Raw genomic sequence first — 17689 nt, 5'->3', positions numbered from 1 at the left:
CATTTGAATAGAAGCAGTGCAAGAATCACTTCCACCTCTGCCAGTGGCTACTGTTAATCTATTAGTCCTTGTATCCCCCCCAACTAGCAGTTTTCCGACCCACCTAACACTGCCTCGACAGCATCAGCAAAAATTCTTGCACCCTTTCTATTTAAGTGTATCCCATCACTGTAGAAGCAATCTCTCCTGTTAACAAGTACAGTCCAGGCTGAAAAAAATTCTACCCCTTGAGCCTTGCACAATCCCTCCAGGGCCGAATTGATCGACAAGGCTCTCATCATATACTCCCTCCTATCGTGTCTGGGCAGAATTGCAGACACTTTCAAGTTCAACCCTAATTCACGGCTTTTTTTCAACAGTGACCTGTACTTGCTAAGTAATTCCGCCGGTCTCCTACTATTAATATCATTAGTGCCAACGTGTACAACTATATCACCTTTTGTGCCCTTAAAAGATGATATCCGCTCTACAACGTCATCAACCTTTGCCCCTGGCAGACATACCCTGGTCCTATTCCACCTATCCTTTTTACAAAGCATGTTCCCCGTTTCCCTGACAATAGAGTCACCAACAACTACTAGTTCCTGTGGGACCAGCGCATTCTGCCTAGGGGGCTGCCCCTGTGTTGCCTGATGACAAGTGCAAGCTCTGGCGTTGATGTGGGCAGCTGAGAGCTTGATGGGCCCCTCAATTTATTTCCTTCGAGGGCATCCACCCTGTCCTTCAAGGTCTCATAAAGGCCCATAACAACGCTGAGTTGTCGCCTGATTTCCTTGCACTCCTTACATCGTGCACACACAAAGACATCCCCCTTGGCAGTATCATGTCCCGTACCCGACTGCTCCGCAAACATCAAGCAAACAGTGCATTTTAATAGACTGTGATTCAGTTCTGAGGGGGGCAACTGCCCCCCCTCAGTTCTCCCCTGAACCACAGCACTCCCATTAGCTTGAGCCTTTTGCTTTGCTGCTCTGGTCAGAGTCATGATTCCAATTTAATTCAATAAAATTTAAAACAAAAATTAAATCCTTAAGTTATATCCCAAAACAGTTATGTTATATATACAGTAAACCCCCGCTATTCGCGGGGGTTACGTTCCTGAGAAATTCCGCGAATACTGAAAACGCGAATACTGAGTTATGGCGCCCATGGTAATAAAAGGGTTCCGTTCCAAAGTATGAAATATATAACAAAAATTAGTCTAAAATTTTGTCTGTACGTATTATGTGTATTTACCTACATAATATGACTATGTACATAGACAAACGTAGAGAGTAAGTACATAAAAAAAAAAAAAAGCATAAGGCATCGAAATGAAAATAAGAAACAATTTATTAAATGTAATACTGTACATATTTATTAGACATTTTAAAGAAACCTTTCAAAAACATATCAAGAACATGGGTTGCTGGGCGAAAAATAACCATATCGATTTTTAAATCTTTCAAACCAGCCTTTGCTGGCTAAAAAACTTATCCCGCCAGTGCTATCACCAGTTTCACTAAAGTGTTGATAAAGGTGTTTTGCCTTTTCACGAATGATGAGTGAACTTAACGGAATTTTATTTTGAGTTCGGTCTTCTATCCACAGATTTAAAGCCTTTTCCATTTTTTTCTAATTTCACATCACGAGTTATAGAACAAATTTTTGATGCAATTAGCGCGTTTTCACGGACACGCAGATTTTTTCTTCCGATTTCTTGATTGATCGTACCGTTGACTTGTTGATTTTATAATGTTTTGCCACTGAGGAGACACTTTCACCATTAGAAATTTTGTCTAACAATGCAGTTTTACTCGCTAATGTCATCACCTTCTTTGATCTTTTCACAATTCCCTTTTTATTCGCGGCCATATTTTTGTAGGATTAGAAAAGAACTTGTCCACAATAAAGTCACTTTCTTTTAACTTTAACACGCTCGAAAAAGTCCGTTTACATCAACACATTGCAAAATGGTAGATTTTTCACTTTTGTAAACGTATCAATTAAAAACAAGAGATGAAACCTTCTATGACAAGCGCATTACACATACTGAACAAGGATTAGCTTAAAACATCCGCGCTCGCGATTTTGTCACCCCCCACCCATTGAGCGCAGGACACTTCCTTTTTACACCTTTTAAGTTATTTTTACTCATTTTTAGAGAATAAAGCACAATTACAAAATGAGGAGGCACACTTGATACACATAAAGCTGTGAGCGTGTAGCAACTGAATAAACAACACCATAAAGGCAGAGACAACTCTATTAACACCTCACTAGCTTACATTTTACATTTCTGGGGGTTACTACCATAAAACAATAAAAACAATTTCCAGTTTCGTTTCTGCTAGTGGAATCTGTTATAAACTGGTAGTGAACTCTAATTGCATTTGCGATAATACCAATAGCTGGAATTGTGTTGGTTTTTACGTTATTATGGTGAAATGTGTTTCCCCTTCACTGCTATAAAAAAATAAATACATTTTCAGAATCTTCTCTTCATTCCTATCGTGTTGCGTTCAGTTGGGGTGATTCCGCGTTCTACTGCCATTTCTTGTAAACACAAAGACGAATCGTGTATAAGCGAATTCGGTTCGTGTTATATAAGATATCGTTCCCCTATTTATAAATCGTGTAAGATCGAATTAGTGTAGTGTAAACACGTGTTATACGACGACTGACTGTACTACTCTGTGGACTGGGCAAAATGGTTTTAGCCACACCCATGTTTTTTTCATGGCGGAAAATGTTCACGGCGCTTTAAAATTCACATTTTTTTAGGTTTAAATCAGCGACCGCGAATACGCGAAACCGCGAATAGCGGGGGTTTACTGTATATATATATTTTATTTTTTTTTTTTCGGTATCTAGTGTTCCCTTTATACAACTTCCGTATCACGTGTACCACTATAGTTATGTATTAATTATTTGTTACGATTAAGTCGTTATATACATTTATAGAGTTAAAAATACAATTTAATTGACAATAAAGTTTATCAAGATTAATAGATTTACTGATTAATTGACAATATTATATTATGCAGTATACTACACTAAGCTTATGCTATTGTGTAAAAATGGCGGGAATTCGCGAACGGTATTTCTACGGACTCGTAAGTATTGATTAGCTTCGAAATCTCGCTATCTCAATTTAGAATAAACTAAGGATCCTGACTAGGTCTATAAACTACTTATAGAAGATAATTTGATATAACAATTGGTTAATAAATCGACTAAATTTGGTTAAAAGACCTCTCGTTCAATTTGTGACACGTGGATTTGATACCGTTACCGATACTAAGTAATATCTACGAAATCTCTGTCTAAGTTAAACTTTAAACTAAGTATCGTAACTAGGAATATAAAGCTACTCTAGAAAATAAGTTAATATGACAATTTAAACTAATAAAGCAGAAAATAAATCAGGAAAAACATCTCTGTTTGAAGAGCTTTAAGGAGCAATGTCTGCACAGGCTAACCTCGCACCCAGAGTCAGAGTCAGAAGAGTAATATCTACGAAATCTCTGTCTAAGTTAAACTTTAAACTAAGTATCGTAACTAGGAATATAAAGCTACTCTAGAAAATAAGTTAATATGACAATTTAAACTAATAAAGCAGAAAATAAATCAGGAAAAACATCTCTGTTTGAAGAGCTTTAAGGAGCAATGTCTGCACAGGCTAACCTCGCACCCAGAGTCAGAGTCAGAAGAGTAATATCTACGAAATCTCTGTCTAAGTTAAACTTTAAACTAAGTATCGTAACTAGGAATATAAAGCTACTCTAGAAAATAAGTTAATATGACAATTTAAACTAATAAAGCAGAAAATAAATCAGGAAAAAAATCTATACAAGTGCACATTCACAAGTCAATTTATGTGTTACACTTACTGAAAAACCTACAACAATTCATGCCACTAAACCAGAGATCAGAAACTAATGTCACAGCTGAAGAGGGTTTTTTAGAAATTCCTTCAGCTCCAATGAGATTTCATAATATATATATATTCAATTTTGCCATTGATAAGAAATGAAACAGTTCACCTATAACCAACAGGGTGGTGATTTTTATTTTTATAATGTGAATTAGTATTGTAGATCATTAATTTTACAAGCACTTATTAGGCGTTCTTGCAGTCTTCAAAAATTTGGTACTGGTTGATTGTCTATAAGTATAAAAATTGGTTAGTCCACTATTCTAGCAGGTAAATGAACAATCATTTTGTTATTACTAATAGCCACCAATACAAAAATGCATTGGTGGCCATTAGTAAAAACATACCCAGCTAAATCATATAGAATGGCCAAGGAAGTTCCCCCACCCCAGAATATGCACAACTTGTACTCCTTCCAGTCACAGCTGGCAGAATAGAGGAGCAAGATTATACATTAGATGATTCAGATGCCTCCTAGAACATTACCAATAGCTTCAGTCCAAGGTACTGTCTAACAGCCAAGGCTGTATATACATCTTTAAAAGTTGTAATTGTGAAATGTAAGGAATATCAGACTGCCATCAAAACCTCAAAATACATGACTCATACTGCATGATAGTAGAGATGGGAGATGCTTGGCACCTCCCATTAAGCAGATTGGTAGTACTGCATCAGGGGACAGATAAGCATCATCTACCACCCAGCATCGCCTAGTATCAAGGAAGGTTGTTATTCTACTCTGTGTGGTGGACCATGCCACCTCAATCTGTGCTTACATTGGTTCTACACTCCAACATACTAGAGATGTTTTTGCATATGGGAGATACATCAAGTGCTACTAAGGGTCCCACCAGCATGAAGATACAAGTAGAGATTTGTGTGTTGTGGTATAAACCAGATTTTGCTGAAATTCTACCTACTTGACTTACAATGGGAGCAAAATATCAGCTCCATTGGAATATCAGTCTCCTAAATAGCAGACTTACCTCTCATCACCTTAACAAACCTCAGGGAGCAAATTAATGGGAAATAGGATAGCAACAGAGGAACACAGTGAACAGAAGGAAGATACTATAGGAGGACTGATTTGCACTATCATCTGTGGGTGTACAGGTAACTTTAATTTATCATAGTGACCTGTAGATCCACTGGGTATGACAGATTTGGATAACAATGATGGTTTCATAAGTTTGCTATACTGTACAGCCAAAACAGGGTTGGGCTGTTTGAGGTAATACAAGGCAAATAAAGTCACACATCTTTAGTGTATGTTTGTAAATGGTGTGTATCCTAGGCTGGATTGCTATAATTGCACCTGATACCAACCATATACCCAAATGAAAAAAAAACCTTGCAATGCTGCAAAAAAATCTAACCTGGGACCTTTCAGCAACAGGTGATGGATAGTAAATCTGCTACTCACAGATGACACTGCCAACAGGGGGGGGGAAGATACTTATGACTTCTAATGGTGTTGTAGCCATAGCAGCTATTAGTTATACATATTGTTTGCTGATATCACATCCAATAAACAGCCAGAGACCCAGAAAGACAAAGTAATTTCTTACCAATTTCAATTCAGTGTGTCATTTTGCATAAAATTATGTTCCTACTAAAACTTATAGCAGAATTCTCTCCTTTCCCAATCATATGAAAAACACAGATGTGTCACTGGAAGCTTGTCAAAAATTAATGTGATGATGTACATGATGCCTCACAGAAAGAGTACCAAAAAATTTTATTCTTAACATCAGTCGTGAAAAAACTGCCTACTGTTTTCCACTGAAACACAAAATTTCTTATATTCAATGCCATGCAAAACAAAAATAAATAAATTAATTTAAATATACACTCTGCTGCCGCTTTATTAGGTACACCCCTGCTGTAGACACAAATGGTTTGTTCCACAGCGTTTCAAGTCACATGACCACAGTTGTGGATATAAATGCAGCAGAACAACTTTTCTAGTATCAGTTAAGCGTACAAACCGTAGCAGGAATGGAGAAAAGAAGTGATCTAACGGACTTCAAAAGTGGCATGGTAGTAGGTGCAAGATGTGCTGGACAAAGCATCTCTGAAACAGCAGTTCTCCTAAACTTTTCATGCACCACAGTTTCAAGGGTGTATCAAGAATGGTGCAACAAACAGAAAACATCCTCTCAACGGCACTCCTATGGAAGAAAATCGCTTGTTGATGAGAGAGATCAGAGGAGAATGGCTAGAATTGTGCAAGCAAACAGACAGGCCACAATGTCGCACATCACGTCAGAATACAACCTTGGTGCGCAAAACAAAATATTACAACAGACCACTAGTCGCACTTAGTCGTGAATGGACTACAACAGCCGACGGCCACATCACGTACCTTTGTTATCAATGAAGAACAAAAGAGCAGGCCTCCTGTAGGCACAGCAACACCAGCACTGGACTATCGAGGATTGGAAAACAGTTGCTTGGTCAGACGAGTCAAAGTTCCTGGTGCATCATGTTGATGGAAGGCTCAGAATTTGGTGAAAACAACATTAATCCCTGGCGTACGTGGCTATATCACCCGTCATGTCTGATGACTACTGTGCAAGGTGGTGGGGGCAATGTTATGGTGTGGGGAATGCTTTCTTGGCACATGTTGGGTCCATTGATACCCATATATTCACGTCTGAATGCCACATCATACCTAAACATCGTTGCTGACCAAGTGCATCCGTTCATGTTGACAGTTTATCCCAGTCAGATGGTTACTTCCAGTAGGATAATGCTCCGGTGCACAAAGCCCGAATCACTATGGAATGGTTCCAGGAACATGACAATGACTTTTCTTTGCTACAGTGGCCCGCTCAGTCCGCGAATCTCAATCCTATTGAACATCTTTGGGATGAACTGGAAAGGGCTGTTCGCTGCAGGCCTACACCTCCATCGAATCTCAAGGAACTGCATGACACACTCGTGCCTGCACAACGTACTCCATTCCTGCACAACGTTTTCAGCATCTTGTTCAATCCATGCCTAGACAAATACAGGATTTTGAAGGCTAAAGGAGGCTCAATATGCTACTTGGTAGGCAGGTGTACCTAATAAAGTGGCATCACAGTGTATATACATATATACTGCTAGAGGAGGCAATTCTGGTGTGGAGTGCAATGGCTATTAGAATCTAAAAATAAGCAAAAAGATAAAGTAAAGTAAAAAATTGTTGATTAATCCCATAGTTTGGAAAGTGGGAAAAATATGTTCTCGTTCAGAACCCAGCGTGACCACACTAGTCAGAGGGTTTTCAATTAATACAATCATTAGCCATATTTAGCAGTCATATGGACCTAGTCCACAGTCCACTCAGACACCCAGATATGTGTGCAATACTGCACCCTCCCACCTGACCACTCACTACATAAGGCCTAAAAAAAAAAAAAAAATCTGCTTATACTCCAGCAACAATGAATACAAAATCAATATTTAGCAGTCATATGGACTAATGCTATAGTGGCACTGCATGTAGTGGCTGTGTTAAAATGTGCCCTCAGTCATAATAAAATTAATGCTATATGAAAGGAATGTAAATTTGAAATAATGAATATTTTAAAACATAAGAAATGTATTCAATGGGGGTTAAGATTGCGCAAATCAACATGAAAATATGTTTATGGTAAGGAAACATTGCATGCTTTATGGTTTGGGAGAAAATTATTTTAAAATATATTCACCATAATTAATTGGAAATAAAGTCAAGTGCAGCCATTATCAACCCACTGCAGGATGGAAGCCTCCTCAACAATTCATGCTAATTGGAAATATTGGACATTAATTAGACATTGAAGAAGGAAGAAGAGGAATAATAGCATCGCCTTATGAATAAATTCATTGACTGAAAATATAATAATTACTTGTACAAATATAATGAATAATATATATCCGTTTATATACATTGACGACCTCTGGAAAGCAAGCGAAAACCAGATGTAATCAGCCTTCTGCACTAAACAGGGCTCTGTTGTAGACACCTTTCCTCTTCAAGAGCATCTCGCGGGATGCATGATGACTCCTATGATTAAAGCCGGCCCCTTTCAAAATCAGCCATGTGGTAGGCAATGGCATACCACCACATTATCTGATGCCACAGAGACCATAACAAAACCAACTCCAAAAACTGCTGCTAAAGGAAGACCTGCAACTAGGTGGAAGGATGGGATCAGTGAACTTTTGGGAATGACATTTTTCAATGCCACTCATATAGCACAATCGATGCAGTTGGAAGAATTGTTGGTGGCCACAACAGCTCCTCAGGGAACTATGTGACTGGAAGAAGAAGAATGGGCTAACCACAATCCAGTCAAATGCACGTGCTTCTACATCCTTGTGCTTGACCACTTAGCTATATCACACCACAAAAAAAAATCAAGAATTAGATGGCAAAAGTATTTGGGAGGAGGGGGCAAAAACAGAAATACAAAGTCAGCTTTTACTTGAGTAAACTGGATTCGTAATTTAAAAAAAAAAATGGTTAACTACAGCCATTATCAATCCACTGCAGGATGGACACCTCCTCAACAATTCAATCGTTTTAAGAGAAGTCGCCTATAGTTGCGTTTCAGTCTCCAAAACGGCATGATCTAGAGCAGGCCCAGGCAAACTATGGCCCGTGTGCTGCATGTGGCCCGCCGCACATTTTTGTGCGGCCTGCGAGCTTTAATTGTATTTTCGAAAAAAGTTTACTTATTTTATGCCTTTTGCAACGCCTTTTTGAAAAATAAATTTGTATATATAATACATTATAGAATTTGTCGACTTGTAAATTGTTTAAATTAATTATTTGTTGACTTGTAAATTGTTTTATCATCTCTGTATTGTTCAAATTGAGATAGAATTTGAAATTGTGCACAAACTGGAGTGAGCCAACGGGTGCTTTTATAATGGTACAATTTGCGATTATAAACTAACCACGTGAAACTACGGTAACAGACAACCGGTGATGATGACAACGGCTTTGCTGCAGTGGTGGAGTAATAGGATAGGACTGCTGACCGGCCGCAGTTCCAATCTGTTTTCTCTGACGGTCATCGCGCAGTTATTTTTTTTGCATTATCTTCGGTTATCATCTTGGTGCCAGTAGCGATAAAAATAATACTTACACCATTTTAAAAATGAATAAAAAATTAAAAATTCAACAAGAGCATCGTGTCTTCAATGAAGAGTGGAACACAAAATATTTTTTTGCTAACATAAATAACAAGACTATTTGTCTCATCTGCCGGGAGAATGTCTCAGTGTTGAAAGAGTACAATATTAAAAGACATTTCACTACTAAACATTCCGAATATGGTGCCAATTTAACTCTGGAAGCGAGAAAGAAAACTGTTGATGGATTGATTCAAAATTTATCTAGACAACAAAATGTGTTTACGCAGCTAACAAAGGAACAAGGAGCTACTGTAGAGGCAAGTTTTGTTATTTCTCATATAACTGCAAAAAGCAAACAGCCTTTTTCTGATGGAGACTATATTAAAGAATGTATGACTGAAGCGTGTGGAATTATGTCTTGACATTAAACACAAATTTGAGAATATAAGTTTATCTCAGCGAACCATAGTAAGAAGAATTAAATGAGCAATTATTATCAGTATCAGAATCCATAAAATGGTACTCAATAGCTCTCGACGAAAGTAATGACCAAAATAATACTGCACAGTTATTAATTTTCATATGTGGATGTACCTCCAATTTTGAAATTATTGAAGAGCTTCTTTCAGTGGAATCTCTTTAAAGACCAAACAACGGGAGCTGATATATTTGAAAAAGTTGTAAAATGCTTAACAAGATATAATTTACAATGGAACAAAATGGTAAGCATAATAACTGAGAGAGAACCAAGTTTGGAGCGTTAAAGAAAATTCAGGATAAAATTTGTGAAAATTATCCTGATTATAATTTAATTACAATTCATTGCATTATACATCAACAATATTATGTAAAAACGTGTTAAAGGTTGAACATGTCACATCTTGTATTATTAAACTAGTAAATTTAATACGATCGAAGAGCCTGAAACACAGACAATTTGTTAATTTTCTTCAAGATATTGAATCAGAGTACACAGATATTCCTTATCACAGCCAACTTCGATGGCTTAGCTTAGGAAAAGTTCTTCGGCGAGTATGGGATCTTAATAATGACATCATTCTATTTTTAAAACTGAAAAATATTATGGACTTTCTCGAATTAGTAGTAGTGGCATGTGATGCAAGAAAGCAAGTGTATGAGCTTATGCCGCATCAGCAAAAAAAAAAAAAAAAAATCACACCATTCCCTCCAAATGCCTGTCCAGTTCCTCCTTAAATTTATTTAACCTATCAACTTCCACAACGACAGATGGAAGTTTGTTCCAGCAATTAACCACCTGCTGGCTAAAGGCAAATTTCCGCACATCTATTTTCTTAATTAGAATTTATGCCCCCTTAGGTTCGTAATCTGAACAAGTGAAAGGATCCCATCAGAATTCAGCGTGCTCAACCCATTCAAGGCCTTATACACCTCAATCAGATCACCTCGCAGATGCCTAGTCTCCAGCCCCTGCAATTTGCAGAACTTAAGCCTCTCTTGGTAAGAGGATCCCATCATTCCAATCCTCACCAATCTTGTTGTCCTTCTCTGTACACACTCAAGCAAATCTACATCCTTCCTAAAATGAGGCCTCCAGACCTGTATGCAGTACTCAAGGCGTGGCCTGACCATTGCCTTATTCAGAGGGACAATCGCCTCCTTCTCCCGCTAGCAAAATTCCTATATATCACTGACAAAACCCCATGACCTGCCCTGGCAGCCTGTCTGCATTGCTCAGAAAACTTCATATCTGACTGCACAATTACTCCCAGGTCTTTTTCATTTTCTACCACCCTTCTCTGTACACACTCAAGCAAATCTACATCCTTCCTAAAATGAGGCCTCCAGACCTGTATGCAGTACTCAGGGCGTGGCCTGACCATTGCCTTATTCAGAGGGACAATCACCTCCTTCTCCCGCTAGCAAAATTCCTATATATCATTGACAAAACCCCATGACCTGCCCTGGCAGCCAGTCTGCATTGCTCAGAAAACTTCATATCTGACTGCACAATTACTCCCAGGTCTTTTTCATTTTCTACCACCTTCAAGTGTAGTACCACACAGTTGGTACGTTTCTCTGGGGTTACTTCTACCCATATGCAGTACTTTGCATTTGTCATGGTTAAACTTCAGTTGCCACTTCTTAGCCCATCTGCCCAAATTATCTAGATCCTGTTGCAGTAGCACACTGCCATTACTGTCATTAACAACCCTGCCAACCTTTGTATCATCTGCAAACTTTGACCCTAAGCCTGATATACATTCATCAATATCATTGATAAATATACAAAACAACAGAGGACCCAACACCAAACCTTGTGGGACTCCACTAATAACATTAGTCCCCAAAGAGCAGCACCCATTAATTACCACCCCTGTCTTCTCCCACTCAACCATCCTTTTATCCATTGTAGCAACTTACCCTTAATAATAACTGATAGAATTAACTGATAACTGGATTTGTGATTTTGCATTTACGCTGGACATCATGACACACTTAAATACTTTCAACACTGTGTGTTACAAAGGAAAAATTTATACGCCCATGATATGGTAAAAAGTTTGAATGGATTTCAATTAAAACTCCAGTTGTTCCTTCGACATTTATTGATTAACAAGGTAGACCACTTTGCAACCATGAAGTTTCTGAAGATTCCAGAAAATAAATTTGAAAAATATTGTGAAATTATCAACGCTTTGAATGACGACTTTTCACGAAGATTTAGGGACTTCCGAAAAATTGAGACTAAGACAAGTTTGGCAATAGTGCATGACCCATTTTCAATAGAAATTGATAGTGCACCGAGTGAACTACAACTTCAGATTATAGATCTGCAGTGTGATACCGATTTAAGGGAATTGCACCGTCGTGAGGAAATCTGTAAATTTTACAATACTCTTTAATTCAGACAAATTCGATGAACTTTAAGATTTTGCCCGAAAAATGGTTATTTTTGGATCAACCTACATATGTGAAGAAACATTTTCCATCATGAATCTAAATAAAAATTCTTTACAATCAAGCATCACCGATGAACATTTACAAGCAGTTTTAAGAATCTCAACTACAAAATTAACACCTGAAATTTAAAAAAATGTTAAAAGATGTAAAACAGTTCCATTTATCTCATTAAATTCTTGGTTGTTAGAGAATAATTTTTTTTATGTTATATTTCTTCTTCATGATAACAAATAATATATATCTAAAAATAGTATTTTACGTGCAGCCCGCCTTCTTTTTGAATTCTTAATGTGGTCCTTCAGCCAAAAAGTTTGCCCAGGCCTGATCTAGAGGTTGAAGAAGGGATATCACATTAAGTGGCAAAACAAGAGCTCTAATGTCACCAAAAAATAGTTCACTTTCATCTGGATGGGATGGAGCATTGTCTAAAATTAAGTGCTTTATAGGAAGTTTCTTTTCTTTCAAAATATTTTTCAAATACTTTACTTTTCTTCATAAAGTAAAGTAAAAAAAAGAAGAAAAAGTAAATTACAGCCATTATCAATCCACTACAGGATGGAAGCCTACTCAATGATTCACGTTGAGAGAAATGGCCCATAATCTACCATGCTGGTCCAGTGCAGGTTGGTAGATTGGCCGTATTTAGCAGTCAGGGTTTTGAACTCTGTTCTACTCAAAGAGCATGTGCTACTGCATTCCCACTCCTGACCACTTGGCTATGGCGGCAATACTGATCCCTTTAGTAGGGCTTTGGATAAAGCAAGAGAGTAAAATTCATAAATCATGATTTTTTTTTTTTTGAAAAGGTATGAGAATTTGCACAATAAATTTAATCCATTAGGTAGATTACCTGTTTACATATTATATATAACTACTAAGACAGAGTATCAATCTTATATTATAAGGCAGATATTCTGCCTTAGCAGTTATTCCATTATTATTTTTCACAAATTTTATTTCATTATCACAATACACATGGTTTCCTCACAAACTCAAATCAGTAATAATTAACCAAATAAAAGCTTCATTATACCAATGTGGGGGAAATTGCTGCAAGTTATGCTTGTAAAGTATTTCTACTACCTCCAAACAATAAACATAATAAATTAAATTAAATAACCAAAATAAATAAAGAAAGTAATTAAAAAATGGAATTTGCATTTCATTTGCTTTAGTTACTTCAGATTTGAATGGTATTGACCATATTTGCACATGTTTTTAGTTTTCTCTGTCAATCATTATCACACTGGGGCAGCTTGCTTCCTATAAGAAGCCATGACAGAAATGTTATTGGGAATTTACACTGACATGTGTTCTGCAATGAAGTTGTCTCTGTAATTCCCTCAACTTTCTGTTATTATTCTGGGCTAGTCTGACTTCTTGCCTGACAGTTTTTTTCCCTCATTTTGATATTTTTCTAATTTATTTTTATTGTTATAAGAGGGACATTAAATAAGTTATTTACTTTGACATATAAAAGAACAGTAGTTTTATCATACTTTCATAAATGTCTGCAACTCATTTCTGTAGGTTCATCTCAATACAGTAAAATACCACCAAAATTATTTGAATTTGAAAAATTATCTGGTTTTGTGACATCTTTGCTTCCCTTTGGGAAGCAAAGATGTCACAAAACCAGAGCACTGAGTCATAAACAAATTTTGGACAAAGGAAAAGATGTACCAAATGCTATTCATGAATACAAGAAAGCTATGTATAGTTATGCTTTTCCTTTTGAATACCAGATCAAATTTTGGCCTAAACAGTCTAAATGAGGTAAAGAATCCAAATAAGTTGATCCCCACTTGGGATGACTGAAAGAAGTGCCAAAATCCAGAAATGTGGCAAAATATCAAAGACTTTGTTATGAAGGACAGACATATTAAAGTGTCTATAGCAGAGTTCCCCAAACTTTTATACCTTGAGCCCGTTAAAATTTTTCATAAATTTCACAAGTTGCCCCCTGCAAGTTCCAAGAACAAGTACAAATAAACAGATTTGACCTAAAATTTAACTATGAATATATATATATACTTCAATACATTTAATCTGAAAGAAATAATATAAGTAATATATGAATAACAGATATGAATAAAAACACTTCATACCTGAATTAATGGGACGGTTTGTCCATATTTCATTAAAAAAGTGCTTCATATAAACAAGTGTGCCTTCTTCAAAAAAAGGTCAAGAAGAGCCTTGGCCATCATGTAGTGGCCTTCAAAAAAAATACCAAAAGCAAAGCCACATGCGAAAAAAATTCAACTTTTGGATGAAAATCCAGATGACTCTGAGATAGCGAAATTGGGGTAGAAAAGGAGTCCAGAGAACTCCGATAACTAACAACAATTAACCTTCCCCATCATATTTTTTGCAATCATCATCAATTAACATCATGTCAAAGAGCAAAAGTAAATGAAAAGTTGTTATTAATTTAAAATACTTAAAATATTATTTAGATTAACTTTACTGTTATTATTTTAAATTATTTCAGGAAAAATATTTATGAGAGCTTCCATAAGGTCACTTGCAACCTTTGCTGCTTATCACTGATTTGGAGATATCCAAGCTCAAATCTTTTTGTAGACCAGAAAACATCTTAAAAGGGCTCTTCTTCAACTGATAAATTAGTTAGCAATTCTCAGACAAGGGTAGGGGTTCCCCTGAAAGTTATTTCAGGTTTATTCAGTCCACACAAATGCAAATTAGCTCATGAATGCACACTTGCACAGACAAAATACACAATAAAGAATAAGCAGGATCATAAATACTGGTGCACTATGACCAAAGCTCTGAGAACAACAAACGAGTTGTAATTTTTAGCACACTGAATGTAAGAAACTTCAGACATAGCCTTTCTATAAATTTCTATAATAAAAATTTTATTTACCTTTAATCTATTGAATTTGATCATGGTTTCTAGAGGAATCCCTGTTGACCATTAAGGAAATTGTAAACTATACAAACAAAATAATTTAACTTGCTTTTCACAGATATACTGAAAATACACAGGTTCATCCAATTAAAATGTAACACAGCTTACAATACTGCAAAATTTTATTAAAAACAAATAAGAATTTAATTAAAATTGTTACAGAATACGATGGAACTATCCGAATGCATGTCTGCACATGAAATGCATGTGCAGACATGCATTCGCTCCTTTCAATATAATTAGATGCCAGTTCACAAAGAATACATTCATCAATGGCACAAATGCAGTTCTCAACATTACTGAACATCCTTGGCACTGCAAAAATTATTTGAATCAAAAATGATAATGTTCCAAAAAAAACACTTGTTCATAGAAAACCCTGTTATGTACCATACTAATCAATGATAGATGGCACACCATTCCTCAAATTCCACTGTTATCACAATGAAACTGCCTTCAGCCACCCAGGTAAAATTGATTTCGAATAAAGAAATTTAGGGAATGATTGTCAATGCAGTAGTGGGCCTGATGTTTCAACAGGACATGTTGAAACAATCCTCACATCCTGCAGGAATTACAGCCAACATTACTGAATCTGTTAATGACATTACTAGTATGTGTTTCAATATGTTTGCAGAGAACATATCATGGCATGCATGTGCCTATCTAAGGATTAAGAATATTTTGAGCACCTTCCTGTCAATGTTTGTTCAGAAAAAGTGTTGTTCAACCAGAGTTCTGCAAAACATTCCGCCAAAAATTAGTACTTAACCACATTTTGACATTTCATGCACTTGAATATAAAAAGGAAATATACTTGTTATATCATATATCAAGTATATAAAAACAAATTCTTGTAATGCATTTACAAGATTTGCAATTAATAATGACACTTTTTTTTTTTTTTTAAGGTGAATGAACAAAATAGTTTATATAGACTTGATGTTCCATCAATTTCTTACCTATTCCAAGTGTAGGATGATCAGATATTCCAATTTACCAGGACTATTCCAATTTTGAGTGTAATGTCCTGGTGTGCCAAAAACGTTTTGGTGATGCTAAAAGCCCAGTTTTCACATAATGCTATTTTTCTGAACTAAATATACGATGTTAAAATAATAATATATAATGCTTAATTTACCATGGCAATTACCATTATCATAATAAATAACAACCCTCATATACATCTTATACATCTAAGATTGCCAAAATGCAAGAACACTCTAATGAAACATCAGTATGAACTGTTGTTATTGTTACTGTTATTTTGGTTTTTAGGAGCATTAGCAACTAAGGCCATATTGCTCCGGGGATATGCGGTGGTCATTCCCTGCCCTTACCACATCCTCCGTATTTGGTGGTCACGGGCTCAAACCCCGGTCTAATCAAGAAGCGTGTTCTACGCACTACTGCTGCTCCTGCCCACCTGGCTATGGAGGCGCCTCAGTATGAACTATAGGTTCCACTTACTCGTGTATTACCTACTGACATAGGGCTATAACGTTTTCATGTCTTAAATAATATAATCAGGCAAGGAGCCTTTCATAATTATTGGTGAAACAGATCATCAAATATTTCATTTTCTATCCATTTAGTAAAATGTTATAAGGAACAATATATACAAAGGAATGGACATTTAACAAAAAAAAAAAAAAAATTGAATTGATGAAGAAGCTGAATGCACACTACACATTTACAATATGCATTTGTAAGTAGGAGGCGTGGTGATCAGGTTGATATGAAAATGTAAAGCTTAACATAGCCCATCAGGCATTCAGAATTTTTATGTTGAATCTGCAATAGCATGTATTCTTTGCTCAGTTTGCTGGACACAAAAAAAAAAAAAAAAAACCTGTCTCGGGGAGATAAAATCATGGAACCCACACACAAGAAAAACTCAACCATGCTGTAAAAGTTGATAAAATGTCCTCCTGTCCAAGACAGAATTTTAATCCAGGCTTTTTTATACTCAGAAGGCTTGAAGCTATGCCAATATTTTTATTTTTTCAATTTCTTAACAGCATACCAATATTGAATTAATATTTTCTTTGAACATATACTGATGGACAGAAGAGGGGCATCAAATGAAAGTCACCTTTGTGGTTAGCACAATGGATATAATCAGACTTCCCATGCCAGGTGAAAAGATCTGAGTTTGAACCCAGTCAACAACATGAGGAATTTTATGGGCCTTCACACCATGGCCAAGTTCAGTTGGTCCATCTCAGATCACAGTTGCATGGCTTTTCTCCTGAAAACTTTGGTTTTTCATTCAGCAAACCAAGTGAAGAACACATGCAATTACAGACATAATAACTCATAACCCAAAAGCCTTAACTGCTTTGTCACTTAGCATACACCTAACACTGCCTCTAAATGAATGAATGGAAGTATATGCAGTGAAAGTGACTGAAAGTAGCAACTGATTACAAATACTTTTTTGGAAATTAACTACATAATAAAAAGAAAAATCTAAATAAAATAGGATCTAATGATGACTAATAGTTATGAATCATAGGATTATGAGACGCTTTTTTTTTTTTTTAATGTAAAATGAGCTTTGACTGTTAGTTCCTATAATTAATGTTTTCTTATATAAACATGACAACTGTATCTCAAATAGAATGTGTTCCTACTGTTAACTAATTGGTAATTTTACTTGATCCAAAAATAAAATTATGCATCTTTTTATGCACTGTTATATGAAGCAGATTAGCACTGTTAATATTAGGGTGACCTAGAAAAGATATTAGGGTGTCAGTAAAAACCATATAACCCTGGCT

The 17689-nt window shown here is 36.2% G+C and overlaps 1 protein-coding gene across 1 annotated transcript in view; it reads right to left on the bottom strand.

The window, feature by feature from the left end:
• The window catches only part of La (La autoantigen-like), a 170102-nt gene that overhangs the window by 103342 nt on the left and 49071 nt on the right, over positions 1–17689 (bottom strand). The window contains exon 5 of the mRNA XM_090387469.1: positions 14862–14902. Coding sequence (XP_090243595.1) covers positions 14862–14902 — 41 coding nt within the window. The remainder of the gene's footprint in view (positions 1–14861; positions 14903–17689) is intronic.

Source organism: Mastigoproctus giganteus, chromosome 13 (genome assembly GCF_048544385.1).
Source record: "Mastigoproctus giganteus isolate SK-2022 chromosome 13, ASM4854438v1, whole genome shotgun sequence".
In the NCBI taxonomy this organism is placed as follows: Eukaryota; Metazoa; Arthropoda; class Arachnida; order Uropygi; family Thelyphonidae; genus Mastigoproctus; species Mastigoproctus giganteus.
The sequence above is the reverse complement of the archived record's forward strand: the minus strand, read 5'-3'. Positions and strand labels throughout refer to the sequence as shown.